The 23,087-nt window shown below is 38.3% G+C and overlaps 1 protein-coding gene across 2 annotated transcripts in view; it reads right to left on the reverse strand.

Moving 5' to 3' along the window:
- The window catches only part of ADCY8 (adenylate cyclase 8), a 127,491-nt gene that overhangs the window by 15,961 nt on the left and 88,443 nt on the right, over window positions 1-23,087 (reverse strand). For both annotated transcript variants that reach the window (XM_051778525.1, XM_051778524.1), the window contains 5 exons: window positions 21,019-21,119; window positions 13,603-13,804; window positions 10,682-10,771; window positions 9,136-9,308; window positions 6,211-6,292 (listed from right to left, as the gene is read on the reverse strand). In XM_051778525.1, coding sequence (XP_051634485.1) covers window positions 6,211-6,292; window positions 9,136-9,308; window positions 10,682-10,771; window positions 13,603-13,804; window positions 21,019-21,119 — 648 coding nt within the window. The remainder of the gene's footprint in view (window positions 1-6,210; window positions 6,293-9,135; window positions 9,309-10,681; window positions 10,772-13,602; window positions 13,805-21,018; window positions 21,120-23,087) is intronic.

Raw genomic sequence — 23,087 nt, forward strand, 5'->3', positions numbered from 1 at the left:
TTGTGCTTGAACACAGAACTCATAGCAGATAACTGACTTTTATCTCTACCAACTAACTGAGAAGGGAAAGTTGACTATAATTTTGCAAGTTCTAAAGGTATTTTACAGATTGACTTGAAACAGGAGCTGCTGGTGGATTCTGAGTACTTTGATGCTTCAAGATATTTAATGCTACTACAATAAGAGCTTTGCAAAAAATGATGGTACAGTTTTTCACAGCTGCTCTACAGGGAAATGTCACATCTCTAAGCCTAGCTCAGAATAGCAGCAGCTAATCTTTACATTTTAGATAATGTCATTCTGCTTATTTATGATCACATTGTAACATGAAATACTTTTCTTGCATCGTCAGTGGACTACCAAGATGACACTGTCAGCTCAGAGATAAACGTGTGCTACATATAAGGTTTAAAAATAGAAAATGTGAAGATACTTTGCTAAGTTCTTATATTTGCTAAGACTAACAAAATTATAGGGTTGAGTTTTGAGCTTCTTGTTTGATTGTCTAAAGAAATATTCCTAGGCATAGTGGTGCCAATAAAAATGACTGCAACTTGAATCTCAAAATGTGTTTTCTTGCTCTATGAAACAACCCCAATTCCAATTGTGAGTGAAGAAAAAAGAAATGTATTACACAGGAAGCCTAACACTATGTCCACCACATGCTGCACAACCCACCCACTCCGTAAACAATTGCTACAGGCAAGGAAAGCACAAGGTAAGAATCAGAGTTTGAGTGGCAGTACATTCTTCCTTAGAGGAGGAGAAAAGAGAATTTACATCCCAAAGGGACACTTTCAATGACCAAAAAAATTTAACTCCAGATAAAACAAGCAAATATCCATTCTGAATGAATATAGAAAAGATAATGAAATAGAAGTCTGAATATGGAAAAGGTAATGAAAAATCTGAAGCATAATGCCAGAATTAGGAATGTCTTCCTCTTTTTTCATCTGGAGCAATTTCCTCTTCACATTTCCTCATTCCACCTCTTTTTCACAAGGATGAAGGAGGTTCAGAGGGTCATGCTTGTTTCAGATAAATTGCTGTGCAGAGAAGTCAGTCCTTCCTCCCTTCCACAAGGGTCTCATCATGGCTAGGCTTCGCGAACGAAGATTTGGGAAGGGCTCTACCCACATTTGTTGCAGGTGCATTGGTGGTTAAAAAGGCCAATATGAGACAGACATGTCCAGTTGCAAAAGGCACAGCAGAAAGACTCCTTAGATGGTATATTCTGCAGGGCACGATTCTTTCTGCGTTGTCTTTTCTCCTCAAGGGTGATCCTGCGTGCTTTCTCAAAAGCATCAGCAGCGTTATAGATGGTGTGTCTCCAGGCCTCCCGATTAGAGTCCAAAGTAGACCAGTTATGGTAATCAATATGGCCCAGGCTGAGATGTTGTTTCAGGGAGTCCTTGTATCTTTTCTTCGGGGCTCCTCTCTTGTGGCAGCCGGTGGCAAGTTCACCATAAAGCAGGATCTTAGGGAGGCGGTGGTCCTTCATCCTGGAGACGTGCCCTGCCCAGCCCAGCTGTGTTCTCAGCAACATGGCCTCGATACTTGTGACTGCTGCTTGTTCAAGAACAGATGTATTGGTTACATAATCTGACCAGTGGATATTTAGGATTGAACGGAGGCAGCGTTGATGGAAGCGTTCTAGGAGACGCAGGTGGTGGCGGTAGATGACCCATGACTTGGAACCGTATAAGAGAGTAGACAACACTATGGCTTTGTAAACACTGATCTTGGTACTTTTCTTCAAGTGTTTATTTCGCCAAACTCTTTTATGAAGCTTTCCGAAAGCACTATATGCCTTTGCTAACCTGTTGTCTATCTCCCCGTCACTCTTACCATCCAAGGAGATGAGGCTGCCTAGGTAATTAAACTGCTGGACTGATTTGAGTTCTGATTGGCCAATGGTGATGTGGGGATGATGGGGGACTTCCTGAGGTGCAGGTTGATGGAGAACTTCTGTCTTCTTTAAACTGACTTTTATCTTTGTGCAACTGCATTGGAAGAAGATGCCCGTTGGCCTGTGGTTAACCAACCGGGTGAAGGTGGAGATGAGCTTTGTTTAGGCCACCTTTTCTAGGCCCCTCTCCGAGTGGAGCAAGCAGTGCTGTCCTTGAAAAGGCTGCTTGGTCGTTCAGGGTGCTGCCCCAAGAGACTGTCATCTCCGGTCAGTCTCAAATGACCAATATCCTGAACTGCCTGCATGCAGGGTTGGGGCTGCGGCTCCCAGTGCACCTTTCACCTGCTGTTTTGACCCTCGCCCGTCACTACAGGACTTTTTGCATGTGGGTAAAGCCTTCAAGCCTGCGCAATGGATTTTTTAGGTGAGATGCAGTATGCGCGGAACTGAACCCACCCTTTAATCCTAAGGTTCATCTGCCAGGGCCGAGTGAGCTTGGACGGTGGCAGCGAGATCCTCAGGACATAGGTTTGATTAGAGTGACCTTCTCTTAGATGGATGGCCTTACAGGGCTAAACGAGCTCCATCTGCCTGGCTTTGAGATTAGAGTTGTCCTTCTCCTAGGATGACTGCCAGAAGGCTAACGAGCTCATCCTGCCCAAGAATGTATTAAATCTGGTCCTACGGTTTTGACCTGTCTGGCACGGGCGGCCCTACCGAAGGCATGTACCATCTCCAGCATAGCTTGCAACCACATAGGGGTACACAGGCTACGTTCCTGTTAGAACGATTTGGGCAAGTCTTACATTTCCTACTTTCCTATCACCTGTCTATGAACAATCTGAAGGAGATACCCAGGAACAACCCTTTGTCCTGTCTACCATTACAGGATGTAACAGAGCGAAGCAAATATATTCAGAACATGCCGAACCTGGGCAGTAGCCACAGGTGAACCAAAACCAAACAGACAAGCAAACAAGCCAACCATTCTGGCCCCTGTACCCATCCAGGGTGGGGGTGCCTTTCAAGGCCCCAGCCTGGCCAGGACACCCATCACTCCGAAAGGACCCACTATCCACCCTGACCTTATCCTTCCACCACTGCGTTACCACATATCTTCAGGCGCACTGCTCACCTGTGACATTTCATACGGGATTGTCCCGCTCTACCTCCTGCCAGTCGGAGGACCCCCTCAGCCCACTCGACACCTTTCCCCAATCCTTCCCCCCACTCCGCATCCTCCGCAGCCCTCCCCCCCCAAACCTGGAATGGCAAACCTCTGTGTGCTCCGAAGCTCCCCTCTCCTCTTTCTTGGGGGGGCAGTACCCGTCGGCAAGGCTCCCCTTTTCTCTCCTTTCCTTTCTCCTGCCATGGCCGCACCAGGGGGCAGGTCCTGGCAGCCCGGGCCCCCCCTCACACGGTGCGGGGACGTCCCAGCAGCCAGGGGTCCTGCCCATGTGCTGCAGGCAGGTCCTGGCAGCCAGGGCTCCCCCCACAAGGGTCTACAGAGTTAAGATACAGCCCTGACATCCAGTGTTTATTGGGTACAGAGCTGTCTGTGCCTGCCCTGGCAAAGTTCATGTCTCTGTACCAAAGAGCCCCAGAAATGGGAGCAAACCAGTCAGTTAGTCAGTCAACACTTGCCTACACCAGAACACTCAGCTGGTGTAGGCAAGATCTATGATCAGATCTGCAATCTAAAAGAAACCAGAGAAGATTTTGCCCTCTCTTTCAAAAGGCCTTTTTTTAGTTCTGACTGGGGTGGAAGGAGAGGAAGAACTGAGTCTTCTGTGGATAGTTTTATTCCCTCTTTCCAATTGTTAAAACCTCCTCTTTTAAAGCTGTGGTAGAAAGTTTTACTCAGGGTTAAACTTTTTATGTTGTGTGTTTTCACTAGGGGTGAAATTCTAGTAGAGAAGACTGTATATGGTATTGTAGTTTGATAAGATTTCAAGGCATAATTTATATTCCCACAAAGTATTCTACTTTAACTCATTAAAAAGACAAAGCAGTAAATGAACACATTTTACAACAGATTAGGTCTAGCCTTAAAATTATCCACAACACTTCTGGGTGTTTTTTCTCAAGTTTAGTTTTCAGAAGCGCTGCTGTAAATTATGCATTACTTGTGTTAAAAAAAAGATGTGCTTCCAGATGAAACTGAATTTCTAATAGGGAATTAGTCTATAATGGCGTCTAACAGTAACACAAATACTTTTAATTATTAAAAGTATTCTTAAAATCCAGATCAGATTTTAAGAAAGCTCAAATAAGCTAATATCACACACATTTTTCTCTAATTTAATTTTCGATTTTGGGTGCAAAAGTTGGGATAAACTTTAAATCACAATGGATAAAAAACGATAGGTAGTTATTTAGAAATTGAATGTCCATAAATTTAATCTTACAAAAAGGATCTTTTTTGGTAGATCCACCTAGAATGAGGCAAGTTTTAAACTATTCTACTTCAGAATACTTTTGCAGTTTGTGAGATGCAAAGCTGTGCTGGAGCACAGCTTTATTGGACTTACTGTGCTCCTCAGTTCACGCTATTGAAGTGTTGAGGTTTTTTAATGTGTTCTGGAAGTAATTTTTATATATGCATTTAATTGGTAACTATACAGAGACCTTTAGGTTGACTCGTTAATAAGAAATTTAACAGTACATGGAAATTTCCTGGACACTGCTGTTGGATACTGTTAAATTGATAGAGTGGCCTTATGAATGGTTTGGGAGAACATGAAGGAATTAGCACATCTCAGGGACTATTTCCAAGGGCAGTTTTAGGGCAGCCACCCTGTTTTATAGAATAAGAAAGATTAATTGAATGGAAAAGAACCTGTACTCTGCTTACAGACCTCTGGGCTGAAAAATACTCTAAAACACCCCAGATCAGGCTTTTGTAGAAGACAGATGTTTACACCCAGAGTTGTGATCCTGAAGAGTATTGCCTGGATTCTGCCTAATTCTTTTTCTACCTAAACTCCTCTGGTGTTGCCTTTCTTGGTACTTAAGCTGATTCCCAAGCTTGAGATTTGTATCTTGGCATATGGTAAGAATCACTGCGAATATTATAAGGCTTATCACAAATTTGGGATGTTCAGTTCTAATTTTCTTCATATTTTTCCCAAGTGGACTTTATGTCTTGTTTAAGAAATGTCACAGTACATTTCTTTCTGTCAAATTTAAATCTGGGCACGAAAAGCATTTAATCCCTTGCTTCTGCTACCCGCTCATTCCTCATTCCCTCAAAAAGAAGATAAAAAGGAGGGAAATTACTAGAATATTTAGGTGTTGCCTTCTTTTTGTTCTCCTGTGGAAGAAATGGAGGCCGTAAGTCCTGACACAACTTACAAAGTTGTTGTAATAAAGCTTATAATATTGTCTTATTCATCACAGAATTATTCCTTTCTTACTGCCTCACTCCAGGAGGATTGAGAAATGTTAGTATTAATCAACCTAATGCTCTTGAGGGGAAAATCTTTAGGCAAGTTGGACAACGTCTAAAAGTTTACTACTTGCTTTAATACAATGGTCCTGTTTGCTTTATGTGAACAGAAACTGCCTCAAGTCAGCATGTTTGACATTCAGCAGCCCAGAGCTTGAGAGCTGTGAAGAAAACACTCTGCTTTAGCTGGTTTTTACTCAATGCATTTTTTATTTTAAATCTAAATTTTTCATAATTCACTCTCCCTGTGTACTGTGTATGGATTCCTGATATACCCAGTTTTTCAGTTCCTCCTCAAGGATATCAGTCCTAAAGGTCCAACATCCCCAAATCCTGATTATAGTCTAGGTGCATGTGAAAGGATTCTTGCAAGTGGTCCATGGCATGAAGTAGTTAGTATTGGTGCTTAACTCAAATTTTATTTAGTTCCTCAAGTCTATTGCTTTTTCTTTATAAACATACTAAACTATTTCACAGGAGTTTTATTATTTACTGTTTATTAATCTCTTTCTGTATTCTGGTTTTATGCCTACTCATGTGCACTGAAACTGTCAGGTGCCTCCAGAATTACACATCTAAAATAAATGACATCCCATTTCTTCCTTCAATTTCTATTATGAAATGCAATATAACTTGTGTATTGTTGAATATAATATTGCACATGTTCTTTAAAACTGGTAGGCAGTGTCAGATGTGGTCTTTCTTTAATCAGATCCTGCATATGGTTTATTAAATTGTGAAAGGTCATCTGCTCAAGTGGATAAAAAGGCAGTTGGTATTTTGAAAGTAATTATTGTCACATCCTGTAATTGCAAGGGATAGAGAGAATGGTTAAAGCAAATGTTTGCATTACCTGTTGACCATGATAGAATACAGCTAAAAGGAACATTGCCATCAGGAGTAAAGATGCCTCCTTTGTACCCAGGAAGTCTGTGCTGGAAAAAAAAAATCCAAAGTAAAATACAGTTATTGATTTGTCAGTGCTGTAATTGTTCAGAATTTTCATTTCATAAGTCAGTATGATAATTTTTGTTGTTCTTTAAAAGAATCCCCTGTATTTGAAAATTTAATTTAGCTGTAATTAGTTCAAGAGAAAAGGAGTGTAACTGGAGTGCTCACTGTTTGGAGACACATGCCTTAAATAACTAAACTGTAGCCTACAGGAGGTACACAGAAGGTGATGAGCTTTCTCTTTCAAACGTGATGTGCAAGCTGTGTGTCAGTCAGTCTCTCCCTGGGAGCCATGAACACCACAGCCCCTGTGGAGTGCAGGAGGTAGGATCTTGGCAGGGAAAGGTTGAGGCTGGAGCTGGGTAAGGGAAACTTCCAGATTGTGAAAGTAAAAGCCCAGGAAATGAGCCTAGAGATAAAAGATGAACCCCAAGGCAGGAGATGAAATTAAACATTGTGAGAAAGATGACAGGAAGGAAGTGTGGCTTAAAAGGGAATCAAAACATTTGGAATCAGTAGTTAGGACTGGTTTTACTGAGCCACAAAGAGGAGAGCAGAGAAGAGCTGTCTGCCTGTGACAGGGGAAGTAAAGGAAACCTTTGCAGACTGTGGGGAAGCAAAGAAGATGTGCCAGGAAGGTACTGGCTGCATGAAATCTGTATGAAGTCACTTAGGTGCTCTGTGTGGAGCATGAAGAAAGTGTGACAAAATAAGGTGAAAGAGGTGAAAGGGGTTCAAAGCAGTAACAGGGGCTTCCAAATAAATATGGAGAGAAATTACAGATAAAAAAAATGAAGAAAATATCTCTGTATGTAATTTTTTTTTAAAAAAGCATGTTTCCCATGGGAAGAGATATAAATGAAGAGGATTGGAAAATGGTAGATCCAACCTTATAGTAAAAATAAGGATAAAGAAATAAATTTGGAGGAAAATTGAACATGGATACTTGGCAATTACTTTGTTGAAGAGAGTTGAGAAAAAATGAGGAAATTGTTAAGAAGTACTTAAAGCCCAAATACTTGAAAAAAGTTAATAAATAAGTAAATGAGAACCAGAAGTTGGAAGACACTTTGGGACACTCTTTAGTCTACCTTGAGATTTAAGAAAAAAACAAACTCCAGACGCTGAATCCATTTTTCATAGTAATTTTGAAAAAAAGTATCAGGTGATATTTGTCATAGAACGACTCCTATGACAGAGAAATAAAAGAGAGAAAGAGCAGAACTTGATGGAGACTAAACCAAAAGGAAACTTTCTTGCTAGAGAGCTAACTGAACTGACTTTATGGTCCTAATGAAGAATTTACTGTGAGGAAATGTGCTGCTGAGTCATCAGTATAGAGCAAAAGACAAGCAGGAAACATCCTTGTCATCTGCAAATATGTTGGAATTCAAATGTTTCCCATTTTGAAGTTGCCTGAAATACAACCTCAAAAAGAATACGTTCCAAAAAGACCCCTTGTACAGTGGCTAAAGGTAACAACCTTAAAGGTCTTAGTGATGAACTTTCCTGTTATGGCATGTTGTGGTGATGTAGCTTTAGCCACAACAGCTAAATGAGTTTTGGAGGGAGTTGCAATCCCCTTTATTCAACTGATTGGTATAGAATAAAAAAAGAAGTTTCTGGGCACACAGCCTTGAACCTCATGCTCCCTAATGTCAGAGCTGAAGTTCACATCCTTGACTTGAGAGTGGAGCATCTCAACTGATTTCCCTGTACTCTGGGCTGTTGGCTACTCCAGAGGATATTCCTGTCTCTTACTCTTCTATGTAACAGTCACTGGAGAGTTTCGCTGACACAGAGAATAGAGACTGCTCTGAATTCTCCTAGATTTTCACACAAAAATGTGTTCCTGATTAAGGACAATTATCATGATTTCTACTTCTAGTAACTTAGCCAAAATATTGTTTGTTGCCATTTGTCATAATTAGCTGGGGTCTGCTGTGAATATGTAATATGTCTGTAGAAGGATAACTAGCATTAGAAAAAGGAACTGCAACACCAAATTTTTAGTACCTCGCTACTGTCAGAAGCTAGTCGGGAAATATATGCATGCAGAGCATTACTCTGTGTAAAGATGTGGCTGTTGTGAGAACTAATTGCACAAATCCATGCTTTTCTGCCGTTCTGAGGATCTTCGTCTGGCACGCACTTACAAGCACAAGCAACTGCAATACTAAACTGGTCAAGTATCAAAGACTGAAGAAGTGTCTCTGAATGACCTAAATCACTGCTGCTCTAGATTCAGTTATTGCAACACTTATTGCACCTCTAACTCTGCAAATTATTGTGTCTCTTCTGTTCTCCTCTTCAACTCCTCTTGCTGGGAAGGAAGCCTGGAAGGAGGAATCTGTCCTTCAAACACTCTCCTACAAAACAGAATCATCCCTGTGTTCCTTATATCTTTCACAACTGCACATTATAGATTGGCTTTTATTCGATTAAGCCCCTGCCCCCTAAAAAATCAATTGTTCACTCCCGTTTGCTTAAATTGAAGTGAAAGTTTTTATCAGTATCTCTGGAGCTTTCAAGAGTAGAAGCAACCAATGTGTATGCACTGCAATATGTATTTTTAATCAGCATTGATAGACTATAGGAAACATAAAAGACAAACCCTGTTCAATATTTAAATGTCCTCATGAAATGAACATTTTAATAAAAAGGCATGAGAAAGAATCACATTATAAATCATTTTGAATTAGTCATTTCCTCTTGCGACCATCACTCCATATTTAATATGGGGCTACCCAGTACACATATACTCTGGCAAGACTTGAGCCATTGCCTTGTGAAAAAGCAGTTCCTAAAGGGAGCTGTGAACACTTACTCTCCATTGTGGTTAAAGTTGTCATATTGCAGAAAAAGGGAGGCATAAATGGTCTCAGTCAGCAGAGAATAGATCGCAATCATGATGAGAAGCACTGCCAGCTTCAGGACAGAGTTGAGACGGAGAAAGACTGCACAAGTCACCATTGCCAGCACACCAGTGAAGACAAAATACTGAACAGAAAACAACACTGTTTACTTTTGGTGATCAGTGACTATATATTTTCATAAGTATCTACATAAATAATTAAGTGATATGAAGTATAGAAAAATTGCTTTGTATTTCATTGCTCAGCTAGGTACTCTCAGGGTCCAGGGCACTTTGAAAATAAGGGTTTTGCTAAAATAGAATGTGAAATTACAAATTCTCTATTTTGCATGGCACCTCCATGTCAACAGAAATCCTTCTCTGTGCCTTTATGGCATTTTCATTTAATTATGGGGGAAATGGCATTCTCCATAATTAAAAGAGGAAAAGGACAGATGCTGCATGCAGTAGTTTCATAATGAAAAGTCAACAGAGAGAAAGAAATTTATATTCCTCTATATTCTGACTGTATTCTGAACTTCCACAAGACCCACATTAATCAGGATGGGAGAATCATATTCCTGCTTTAATTCTTTTCCCATGCTTCTTGAAGAGTACAAAAAGCCACAGATTTGGTTGTTTTGTTTTTTGGGTTTTTTTTGTGGGTTTTTTTAATATTAAATATTGCATGTTTAGCTTGGTTATTTTACTCTCTTAAAATGCCTGGAAGTTTTACTCATATCTCGTTTTCTAATCTCTTAATTGTCTCATTCTTTCTCAATGATTAGTCATCTGTCAAATGCAATCCATGCAGCTGATACTGGATAAAGAGAGACAATCATGGTCATGAGCTGTTCAGATTTAAAATAGCAACATCACCACCCACAGCCCAAATGTAGTTTAAATTACCTCCTATCACACAGCTTTAGGAGAGATAGTATTCATTTTTCTGAGTACAGTTTTTCTTTAGTACAGTTCCTCTGTAGGAAAGTCTGCATCCCTGCTGTTTAGAGCATACTGCTGGCAGTATCATGACACTGCCATATGACTTTCTAAGTAACATACTTCTCTTATCTACACATGACTAATCCATTCATTTTGTTGCCTGCTTGCTCATCTTAGAGATGATTACTTTTTTTGCTCCTAAAGCAAACTTAAATAACCGCAGCAGACTGACTGTTGGGTTTGCCATGTGAGAAATGTTGCTCTCCATTAGATTCATACAACTTTGGTACTGTTTTATTGCAATTGAATTGCTGAATGTATTTCCAGCATAAAGGTTCTGTTTGAAGTTCAAAGGTTGAATCTTGGTTGTAATGCCCCATTAGATCATAAGATTAACTCCTTCTGTAACCAGCCTCTGCTTTTGCTATCAGCATGTGGATAGATGGAAATGTTCAGCTTCACAGCGTTGAGGCCCCTGACTCCACCAGCAGTACACATCACTCATTCCAGATAAGGGTTGCCATATAACCTTTGTGGATCCATGCCTCAGATTCAAAGGTACCCTCAGAAATACCTCAGGACAGGAACAGATGTCCGTAAAAGAAGCAGATGAATTGAACGTCTGGTTCTTCAGGGCTATTGGTTTGTCAAAATCACACCATAGCTGTGAAGAAATAAAACAAAATCAGGGCTATAACATGCACTGGTTACTAATTGCTTTTGTGGCTGGCTGGGTTCAGGGATGGAACTGGCTGACCTACTGCTCTTCATGCCAGCTCCCTGACTGGCACCAAGGACTGGCTAAATGGACAATAAGAAGACATACTGTGGCAGTGAAATGGAGGGGGGGAGCTATTCATGCTACAGACATTCGGTATCTGAATAGCATCCCTATGCTCTCTTGCCAAGTGGAAAGATAAGCTCCACTGGGACTTTCAGAGAACTGATGTTGGGCTCTTAAAAATTACTCTCTCAAAATACTTAGACTTTGCCATAAACTACAGTGAAATTATTTAATTGGGAGCATAAAATCAAATTGCATGAGTGCCCTTGTCTGCAAGCAGTTTTCTTCTGCTACATTGCTATGTTATCCTTCTGGATGTGGGACATCTATCCTTCATTTCTATGGCATGATGCAGAATCGGTTGTACCAAAACATAATGTGGTTCCAGAACAGCAACTGAGATGCTTAGAATGGAAGGGAATGAAATCATTCATGATTCAATGGTTTGATAATACAATACTGCCTTTTGCTGTTATGACCTGCATTCATTTTAATGGTACTTCCAACACAGTGTATTAAACATAAACAAAATATCAGTGTTGAGCTGCAAGGCAGTACAGTCTTAGAACACAGGAAAAAAATCATTAATCGTGTCATATTTTGACTGTTAAAGCAGATGGAGTCTCCTGTTACATATATTAATCCAATCTGGATGTTTATACTAGGTCATTTCATCAACCTGGTATGTGCAAGCTAGATCACTGGTCTTTTTTTTCCAACACAACTAGAGAATTTGCTTAATGAGGGTCAATTTCTTATAATTAAATTCTAACTAATTTTGAACTTGGAACTATTTTGTTTGTTCTTTCAGCAGTTCAGTCACCTCTGCAATACAGTATTATTACCTAGGCTGGCTGTGCAATCTTCCGTGACACTGGATAGCTAATGGTACCTTCTGACAGTTTATGAGGTGCACAGCACCTCTCTGCAGGGCAGAGTATCATCAGAACCACTACAGGTGTTTTTTTAAAAACCTTTCTTGGTCAGAAACTTTATTTCAATTTTATAACAATAAGAATGCACTTGATGTAAAGAACTGCAAGATTCATTGCTCCCCTGGTAAAACCAAAGCCTTATGGCTCCCACTAGAAAGCTTCTGAGTCTTTGACCCCTCCAACCAGCTGCAATTGAACTCAGTGGACACAGGCAGCTGCAAGGCTGAGGTGCATTACCTATTCTTAAATACATGCATGTCCCTCCAGAAAAAAAAGACATTATTATAGCAGAATTTTGACTTATTAAACTAATGAGGTTATAAGAATGTTGTGATTTCCTGTGGAGGTCAGGACTCAGTGGCTCAAGTCATTGACGGTCTAAATATATGACAATAAATGTAACTGTTTACTGCTTTATAGAAACCCCCTGGTATGGCAGTAAAAACTATTACTTTTCTTTTGACTGTTTTTGGGTTAGGCATCCCAGAAGATTGCACAATCTTAAAAAAACCCCACAAATCAAGGGAAAATCTTGTTATCACGTATCCATAGCATATTGGTCTGTTAGAGATCACCTTGTTTCAACAGTAAGATTAATTCTACCAAAACCTTTCCTGGAAAATATGTGTTAAAATATGATTTAAAAACCTCTAAATTCTATAACACTCCTTAGTGATCTTTACTGTAATGTACCACCGTGCTTGTCTACAGGAAGTTTTCAGCCCCACTGAACTTCCTGTCTTTACCGTAGTTATATTTTCTCTGTAAGGCCAGAAATCAGTGGCTGCATTCTTCTCTCTCTGACTAACTCTCCTATCAGTGACTGCATGGCATCACTAAAGAACACAGACAGCTACTGAGTCCTCACATATTGGCCACCTGAATTAAATTGTGGAAAAATGACGACACTAGAGCATAATAAAATCTCATGCCTGTTAGTAAAAGCCAAGGCAAACCTCTGAAATATCAGACCTCATCATACTTACTCCAATGATATAATAATAATTATTTTTTATTATGTTAGGATAATTATTGTTGCTGTTGTGTTGTCCGAGTTGCTACTGTTATTACTGTCACTAAATGCATTCCTGGTCTCATTTAGAAGGAATGAAATATTTATAAAGAATAATGTTCAGATGAAAAAGCACGGCTACATCCATAACCAGAAGATGCCCAACAAGAGGAAAGAGTGATGAAAATGTTACTTTTAATCTATCAGTGAGACATTTACCACATTCTTGGCTCAGATATCAGCACCTGCCAGGTTGTCTGACATTATAATCTGCCTAATTTATGCAAAGATCTCTCTTGTTGCTGAATACATCAGGATAATCAGGGCTCTATTGGAGTTTTTTAAATTATTATTTTAGTAATTGTTTTAATTTTTCTTTTAGTAATCTAATTAATGGGAGAACTGTGAGATAATCTGAAAACTTCTGAGAAGAGGAATTTAATAACCATAAGCATTACTTGACAGTCTTTAAAAAGTATAACAGAATGCCAGAAAATTGCAAATGGTTCACAGGAGTGGATAGAAAGTAGAAAAAAGGTTTTAAAAATAGATGATCCTCATGAGGGAGAAATAATTAAATATTTCAGAAATACATAGGTTAAACAATGGATTGAATTTCCTGAAGCTGTGATACTTTGCCATTTTTTTATTATCTAAATCATAGCTGGCTTATAGACACATTAGTTAACAAGTCCTATAGCAAACTTAATAATTCATAAATCATCTTTTCCTGTATAATATTCCTTGGTTCCCTGTAAGCTTACAATATTGATGATGGCTCCAAGAAAATTAATCAGAATGGATGCAAATATAATGACATTCCTTGCCAGGTAGGTCTCATTAATCCAGCAGCAAGTTTTCCGGAGCATTAAGGGTAAACATTTGTAATCCTCTGCTGTGGTGATCAGCACAAGAGCGGAGTGCAGCATTATCAGAATAGAAAACTGAATGACCATGGGTATCACCCTAGGAAAAAAAAAAGAATCCAGCATTAAACCTCAACACAATGCTACTGCTAATAAAAATAAATGTGTAAACAGGTAAGACTAGGAAATATCGGTTGTCATGAATCTGAGACAATTAGTCTCAGAAAAAAACCCAGAGAGAACAAACTTCTGTTCATGTTGCCTTTACTTCACATGGTTTCTTGCTGAGAAACTGCTGTTGGACAAACAAGCCAGGGAAATAAATCATTGCCAGTGCCTATATGTGTCTATGTAGAGTCCAAATGTCAGGAATGTTCTTTCTTTTGGTACACAGTTGTCTCTTAAGTTTTTTTCAGAGCAGTTCTATTGAGCCTGTAGGATCCTGATGCCACATTTGTATGATCTGGTTCCGCTCAGACTAGTTTGGGGACAGTTTAGTATAGTATTGTTTTCTATGCATCACATCATAGGTCTCTTAAACTCATACTGTACTGAGGGTCATATTCTCTAACATGAGTACAGTAATGCAGCCTGTTTTCTGGAGTAAGTTAGGATATAATAATTACAGAAATGCAAGATTCTTCTAATTTTAATTAATAATGGGTCAACTGCAGATAAGAATCTCATTGGTTTCCAAAAAAAGCAAAAGAACTCATCTACTGTTTTCATGGTAGCCTTTCAAAATACAAAGCATATGAAAAAGTATTCTATAATCCAAGTGTTTAAATAAAACCTGTTGTTTGGCATACCTTATAAACTTTGTTCTTGTATATGTGATCTTTAATCAAGAATTGATAAGTGCATATGCAAAATAGTTCAATGTCTTTGAACGTACCATTAAACCCAATAATATCTTCCAACCTAACTGTCATTTTATTTTTCTAAATTTATTCCTTTTTCTTGCCTAAATATGGGACCTGAAGTCAATCAAGTATCCTACGTGGTTGGGAAATGCAGTAAATTGTTTTACTTTGCTGAGTAGAAAGCACTCAGCACTTCACAATTTTCTGTGTCCCATTTGTGCCAGTCACTGTCTTTCTTCGTCTCTTTTCCCAAAGATCAAATCCATGCAAAATAAAAGTAACTCCACTGCTCCTACAAACCTCTCCCCTCCTCACTCCACTTTTCCTGGCGTTTTTGCTATAAGGAGAATGATTAACCTTGAGGCTTTGAATTAAGTAATTAAAATTTCTAGTAACCTAATTGTATGTGCCAGTACTCTACAGTGATTTAATCACAATGTCTCACAGAAAAAAGTCTTTGAAAGTGGACTATCAGGGTGCTCCAGAGAGACTTCTGCACTTCCAGGCTGTACTCTCTCATTAATACTTCTGTAAAAGTGTTTTGTCTTACTGAAAACATGAAGTTTTAGATTTTGCTACAGATCACCTATCCCTCTTCTCTTTGAGTAGGGTGTAAAGCTATTTGTACACTTGTGCCCTACAGTATGACAAATTTAGGCGTATAAAGTGGAAATAGAAGTGAAAACATCAACACAGCTCTTTTGTCATTTTTCAGTAGGTCAGTCAGGTCCACTCCCCAAAACTGAATAGACTTTATCTCAAAATACCTGAAACTCTCCTTAATTTCAGGATATTCGAATTTGGGGTTAGAAGAGAAAATTCTAAACTCATACAGATCAGAATTCAGATCTGTGGTTTGAGCCTTTTAACTTCAGCTTTCAAAGTTTCACCATAGTGTAATAGATATGTGGCCAAGGAGAAAAGGAAACCAGATTGATTTAATGGCAGGAGAGGATACATGGACATAGCAGGACAAGTTTGAGAATAAATCTGTGTTGGAACTGGCATTTCTTAGCTCTGGCCATGTTTACAACTAATACAAAATATTTGCACTAAGGAGACACCAAAGTTGCACTGGGTATTTTATGTGAAAACTGTGATTACATCTTCCTCACAGTACTGATGTTAGTAGAAAATAACTTGAGAAAACAGGCAAAATTAAAATTTTTATATTCAAAAGCAACTTTTTTTTTTAAAAAGTAGACATAAGTCAGTGCATATATGGGGAAATGTTGGTCATGTTGGGAGAAAAATAACATAGGAGGCATATTTGTCAAAATGAGATTTAAGTGCAGAACTGTACTCCTGTATATGTTAGCCTGCTTAATTTTGAACATTAACTTTAAAAGAATGTTCTGATTTTTAATGTCCTAATTCAGCTGTTATTATAGAAATTCAGGTACATTTAATCTGTTGGTCTTAAAGACAATATTTGCTTAAAAATGATTCCTTTCTGATAGTCCAAACAGACAATGCCTCCTTTAAAGTGTCAGGGTGGAATAATATGCAATTTACTCCAAATGTTTTTGTCTATCACCTGCTAAAATTAATCAAGCTAACACAGAACTATGATCAAAGTATAAGATTTTGTAAACAAAATGCAAGACTCAAAATAATTTACAGTAATGCAGTTATGGCTTATATGTATAGCTACTCTCAAAACATCAGAACAAATGAGATTTGTAATGTAGGAGTCCAGAAAAGAAAATATGTTAGAAAGATAACAGATAGAAAACAAGTCTATTGCTAACAGAGGGTTTTTCATTTGGAAAATGTCTGAACTGCCATAAGTAAGATATATATGGATAAAAATATATTTTTTCATAGTACTAAACTATATTTTAAACATATTGAAATAAAATGTGAAAAATATCAATATGGAACTTCTGTTCCCAGATTAATTGAAATTACATGAATTACACATTAACTTTCATTGAGAGCTTCCATGTTCTGATGATGTACCATTGGTATGAACTTTTCATGTTCATATGCAGCAAAACCAAACTGTATTATAAAAGAAAGAGTGAAGAATGAAGAAACAAAGTTTGGAGCAGGAGAAACAGATTTCATCACATGCAACTAAAAGTTTTGCGGGAAGATTCTCAGGACATGCTGAAAGTTCCAAAGTTACCAAAAAGAGACACAATGCAATGATGTCTTGAGAGCAGCTTCTGACTATGAAAATACACAGGAATCGTATAGAATGGTTTGGGTTGGAAGGGACCTTCAAGATCATTTAGTTCCAACTCCCCTGCTGTGGTCAAGGACCACTAGACCAGGTTGCTCAAAGCTCCATCCAGCCTGGCCGTGAACATTTATAAGGATGGGAGATCCACAACCTCTCTGGGAAACCTGTTCCCATGCCTCATCACCCTCACAGTAAAGAATTTATTCCTAATATCCAATCTAATTCTGCCTTCTTTCAGTTTGAAGCCATCCCCCCTTGTCCTATCACTACATGCCCTTGTAAAAAGTCCCTTTCTTATGGGTACTGGAAGGTCCTGAAGGGCCTCCCTGGAATCTTCTCCAGGCTGAACAACCCCAACTGTCTCAGCCTGTCTTAACAGGGAGGTGCTACAGCCCTCTGAAAGATGAGGGAATGTCAGCCAATGAATCCAGAGAAAAGTTGGACAATATGTTCATGGAGAACTAGTCAAGGGAGTCAAGAGAGCTCAACAAGAGAGCCGTGTAGTTTAGATTACAATTCACCTCAGTGCACAGCAGTCTCTTAGATTTATGCAGATAGAAGACATTTTGACTCTGTTTGACCCATTCTCCAGTGGCTAGTCTTTGAACCCGGGTTATAGACACTGCACTGACAGACAGTGATGTGAGATCAATTCCTTCAGTCTCCCACGGTACAGCAGCATTTTGCAACAGCCTTCCTGCTTTACAAAGCCAGATGACTGAGAACTGATTTGGAACTGATAGTTTCTAACTATATCTGAGATGTATATAGAGAGTCTACATATGCAGATGTAGCTTACCAGTTCTGCTGACCTAGCCTGACCGAACTCTAAATGAAACCAAAGTAAGGCCTTGAAAAAGATTAGGATCAAGCCTCAAGAGGTCAGGCCTGAGGACACTAAACATGAGTTCTTCTCTTAGATTGCCCAACTCTATATGTAAGAGCCATGCTTTTGAATTAAGGTACTGTACATCTACTGTACATTTAGGTCTGTACATCTACAGACCTAAATCTGGGATATAAATCTGAAATTCAGTGTAAATACTTCAGATGCTTGAGAAACTGTGGCCTTTTATTTGTTCACAATAAATAGATAGGCAACAAGAATTCTTCCACTGTAGCTGTTCAATGGAAGATTAATGTTTTTGTCTCTTGTTTAAGCCTGCTCGATGTAAAGACAAAACTGAAGTTGGCACACTGTGACCTCCTAGATGACCAATCCAGTATCTGTGCAAAGATATTGGCAGTATGCTGATAGGATCAAGTACTGCAGAACATTTAGACAAGATTAGAGGAATTGGAACAAAAAACCATAATACTCTTCTGTCCGTGAACTTCTATCAGAACTAGGACACCTGGGTTGGATTCCCCCTTCATTCAAGATGAGATTCAAGACCAAATGGTTTTCTTTTTAGGGGTTCCCTTATTGCCAGGATAAGTGAAGTTTGAAATGAGCTTTTGCCTTCCCTCTTCATGTACAGTCTTAAATCAAGACTTGAACTAGAAGGAAAAATTATGTAAAGCAGACGATGCAGGTGTTTAAATGAACAGCAGTTTAAAGTGTGTTTCTCCTCCCCTCACAAGAATAACCCAGTAAAAAACTGACAGAAATAAGAGTAGTTCAGCAGTCTACTCTAGTATGATCTATGGCCCTTATGAGCATATAAAAAGTGCATTGCAGGAAATGAATGAAACTCCCAGGCCTCTCAGATGGAGCAGATGAATCACTGCAAGGTTGGCAATTTAACATAATGGTTTTATAGAGGATAATTAGAGTAGAAATATGGCATTAATTTATCTCACTTAGAGTAATTTACCCAACTCAATATTTCAAAGAATGAAAACTATTGTAAAGATTTTTAAATTCAGTGATGTGTCTGCCCTGTCAGCGAAAAAGTACAAATGGATCAAATGTTTATCCTCAGAGAGATATATGTAAGCTGAGATAAAATTCTGAAACTCCCATACAGAGTAGATTTCCTTCTGTTGAAATGTGATTCCCTTCTTTAACACACAGACTAAGACAAGCTACCTGGGAAACCACCTGAAGAACTTTAATAAGATATGTTTTATGATTATTTAAATAATGTTTTCTTTCACCAAATTTTCAGAAATCGCCAAAAGACTCAGCTCAAAGAAATATTCTCACATCTACTTAAGCAAATACAAAATTTCATCCTTGTTCAACAGAAATCTGAAGCATTCACTGAAAAACTCTTACATGTGAATTATAGTTAGTTGTTTCATAGAAATTATTTCCATACTACTTTACTTCACTGATATCTGGCAGAGGTATAACATATGATCATGCAGTTATCTGAAAGACTCTCTGAATCCAAATCTTGTCTTACTTTCTGCTAGTTGGTTCATTTGTTCATACCTTGAATTGCTTTTAGAACTGGAACTTAGGAAATTTGAACTTCCACATTATTTTCTCATTCAATATGTTTAAGCATATTGAAACCTTCTCATTCGAAACTCCTATCCTGCTATTTTAGGGTTGCTCATCTGTTGACAGGCATGCTTTTTAAAAACTGAAACATATTTTTTGAAGCAGAGTATCAGAATTTGAAAAATCAAGACCAAAATTTGCCTTCTTAAGCCTTGTCAGTGATCTTCAGGTCCTAGCAGAACATAAGGACTGCCATAAAACACCCATAGGGCTCCAAAATTTCTTTCACAAAAGGGAGAGTGGTAAATATCCTTTCCCTAAATATCTTCCCTGGTTCCAGCAATCAACCTGTAAGGGCATCGTTGAGGCCAAGGCCATACTTTTGTTTATAAACCTCTGCTGATCTTTTCTGGTAGGAATTTATCTAATCTTCCTTTCAACCTAGTTGCATTTACAGCCTGTTTAACATTTAGTGACATAAAGGTCCACAGACAAAAGACTACTGGCAAGATAGGAAACCAGGCAGTGTGACTGTGTGACTCCTTCCCCCCTAATTCCAATGGCACCAGACACACAAAAGCACCAGAATTAACAGAGATGAACCTGTCCAGTTATAAAAAAATGTGTTTTGATTGATATAGCAGCAGAAATCTTTTTGGAAATCAGATTAATCAGGTCCATAAATCTTCTTGTACCTATTGAGGAAAAAATTAACAAACAAACAAATAAACTAACAAGCAAAAACAGCTACCAGAAGTGAAGAATTTTGAATGTGTATTGGAAGAACTTTAAAAAAGCAGGCAAACTTACTAGTATCAGAGCAACATAGCACATAAGGAACAGCAGAAGATCAGGGTGTTTTCTCTAGCTGAGAATTACAAAACACATGGGACGCCACTGCTATAGAGTGTAGTTGTCTGCCTGCACCTAACCAACTTTGGTGTTCTTAGGCATAAACCTGGTGAATCAGGTCTTCCAGAGATGATTCCAGAAATCTTGCTGCAATACTGTATCACAATAAATGTCTCATTTCTTAATACAAATATTTTTAAAGTTACTCTATGGTCAGTGGTAAGTTAAGGTTCATCTGAGTGTTGGAAACCACCTGAGAATTATGTTCATCTGGGCATTTCCATTTTAGCACTTGCTCTATCAAAGACCAAATGGGACCAGAGACTTGTTTATAGTGGCAGTCCTGTTCTAGAAAACTGACCTCAGTCCTTGCACACACTTTTGTCACTATTAAATAGTAGACAAAAGTGCCAATTGATGGGTTTGACTCTGAAATGAGGACACAGGGGTTTCATCTATGTCACATTTTCATCACCTTGATAGGAAACTGTTGCTTTGGTGAGCCCCAGAGAAAAGAACAAGTGAAAACAGATCTACTAGATCACCTGCTTGCTTCTTAATAGCACAAGATTGCCTTCCCTCAGCTGGGTAATACACTTTATCAGCAACAAAGAGTACAATTTTCTTACATAGCATGTATGAAACAAAATCAAAAGAATCACTGATACCCAAGGTGGTTACCAGCCACATAGCTGAGAGGCACTGTTATAAGTCTGGATCCTGTTTCACCAGGACACACTATGACAAATTTTTGTAACTCAAAGTTCCCACTTATCTCAGTGGTCATTTTACTTGAAAAGACAATAACATAATAACAGTAGATGCTGCTGTCTTACTTGAAAACGTGTAGCTGCAGAAAATGTGACACAAAAGTCATTAATATTGCAAAAAAGTATTACCAAACACTTTTGGGGAACAAGTAGATTTTATTGGTTCATTGCACATCAAGCCTAGGAATGCTATCTTGCTGTCTCCCCAAGAGTGCCTAAAGATATATAGAGATATATTTCTGTATTTACCTGGAAGAAGGAAGTAAGCTTTGGATAGCCGTGATAAATACAAGAACAATAAATGCACACACCAAGTTTGATTTGAATACTTCATCCCGCATTTGAGAATACTAGAATAAAAAAAAAAAAAACACAGAAGAGTAAATTAGCTGTTAATCCATGCAGCAGTTTCAAAAAGACTGATATATATAGGAGATGCTGAGAAAAGTGCCACAAAAAGCTAATAAATCAATAAACCTGAATTTGTTTTTTAAAATTAAACACAACAAATAAATTATTAATAAGCTGGCAAAATATTTTAACCAAGAGAGTTAAACTCTGTAATTTGCAAAACAAACTTTTTCTACTTCAAAATTATTAGCTTTATAAAACCTCAGGAAGATATTAGGAGCTTGTGCTGCTGAGCAGAATACTAAATACTTAATATTTATTCACTTAATAAAATACTTAATAACAAGTTTTTTTCACCTGAAGACAAGCACTGAAGTCATCTGTGACTCTGCATGCATGATGGCACAGAGGTGTCTCCATGCTGGCTAAATTAAAGCCACTCTTTTTTTTTTTTTACTTCTCTTTTTTAAGAAAAGTACAGTTTGGACATTCTCCGGCTATTTGGGATGTGGGTCATGATCTCTACATCCTAACTTATTCAGGGGCTGTGCAGAAACTTGGCAATATGGTCATTCTTCAAGGAGAAAATGAAGATAATATTATGTAAAAGACTACTTGAAATGCATTATTATTAAAATTTATTGAAAAAGTATTTTTCTCCATCATATTAAAACAATGGAAATGCTGTTTCTTTTTATGGGAATTACCAAGAAAAGGAGTAACAGATACAATCACAAACCACAAAACACAGTTAAAGTGGAAATGTTAACCGAGTCATCAACTGGTACTTATCATTGCTAATTCAGTTAAACTCCTTAAAAGTTGTTTACAGCAGATGAAGAGTAGTTCATAGACCTGTTTTTGTATTTCTCTTTATCCTATATGGATACCACTAAATTTTCTTCACCTTATAAGAAATCCCACAGAGGCTTGCCCTGGTAATTTTTCTTCCTCTGAACAATAACTCCATTTTATTTAAACTCTTGCAGTTTTGAAGGGTCTAAGAGTTACTTGGACAGAACAAAAGGAAATCAGAATCAGAGATATCATATACCAGAATCTTTCCTCAGCAATTTGGAAATAGGGTAAACTGCTGTTATAAATGCCTAGAAGGCATTATAAGTGATAAAAAGTAAAACCGGTTAAGAAATATGTCAATGACAAACACTGAGAGAGTTCAGCTATTTTATAGCTACTTTGCTCTTGAAGGAAGATCCTCAGCTATATTCCCTACCTGGACCTTTGGTAGGGGCTTCATTTCAGCTATGAACATCTGGTCAAAGGAGTCTCAAACTCCCAAAATGGGAAAAAGGATTTTCTCTTTCCTACCCCCATTTGTTATGAGTAAGATAGGGGGGTTGTTTGTTGGTGTCTCTCATTTTGACTCCTCCTCTCCTGTGATTATACCTTGTCTCTGCTGTTGGCAGTATCACTTTGACATTATTTTTGATAGTGCTCACAGTCACCTCCACTTCACTTTGCTGCAGGAAGCACAGAGGCACTGGCCCTGATTTCATGTGCAGGAAAACAGAACTGCGTCAGTCTGTGTAAATAATAGACCAGGGCTTTTTTTGATTAGAGAAAAAAAAGGTGTGTTCCTTAAAATATAACATGAAATCCCAGCTGTTCCATAGGGAAATTATAGCAAACTAAATGAATGAAGCACAAACATAGAATGACCTGCTGCGTTGAGCGTTATGTCAAAAGGATGGATGTTGTGTTCTAATCAGTAAGAATATTGTGTTGAGGAGTTGTTGGCATCCCTAGGCAGCACTGACATAAATGATAAACATAGCAGTTCTGTAGCAGTCTACCCCTTAATGACTTGGATAAATAATTGGAGGACTGACTAAGCCTCAAGGCCCTTCAAAAGGCGTAGGAGGCATGTAGCTAACCAGAGCCATGTAGAGTGGTAGGAAGAATCATGTTGTGACCTTATCTGTAATGAAAACCTTCACTGCAACATC

This window comes from Manacus candei, unplaced genomic scaffold (assembly GCF_025592945.1).
Source record: "Manacus candei isolate 608988 ecotype Guabito, Panama unplaced genomic scaffold, ASM2559294v1 h1tg000013l, whole genome shotgun sequence".
Taxonomy (NCBI): domain Eukaryota; kingdom Metazoa; phylum Chordata; class Aves; order Passeriformes; family Pipridae; genus Manacus; species Manacus candei.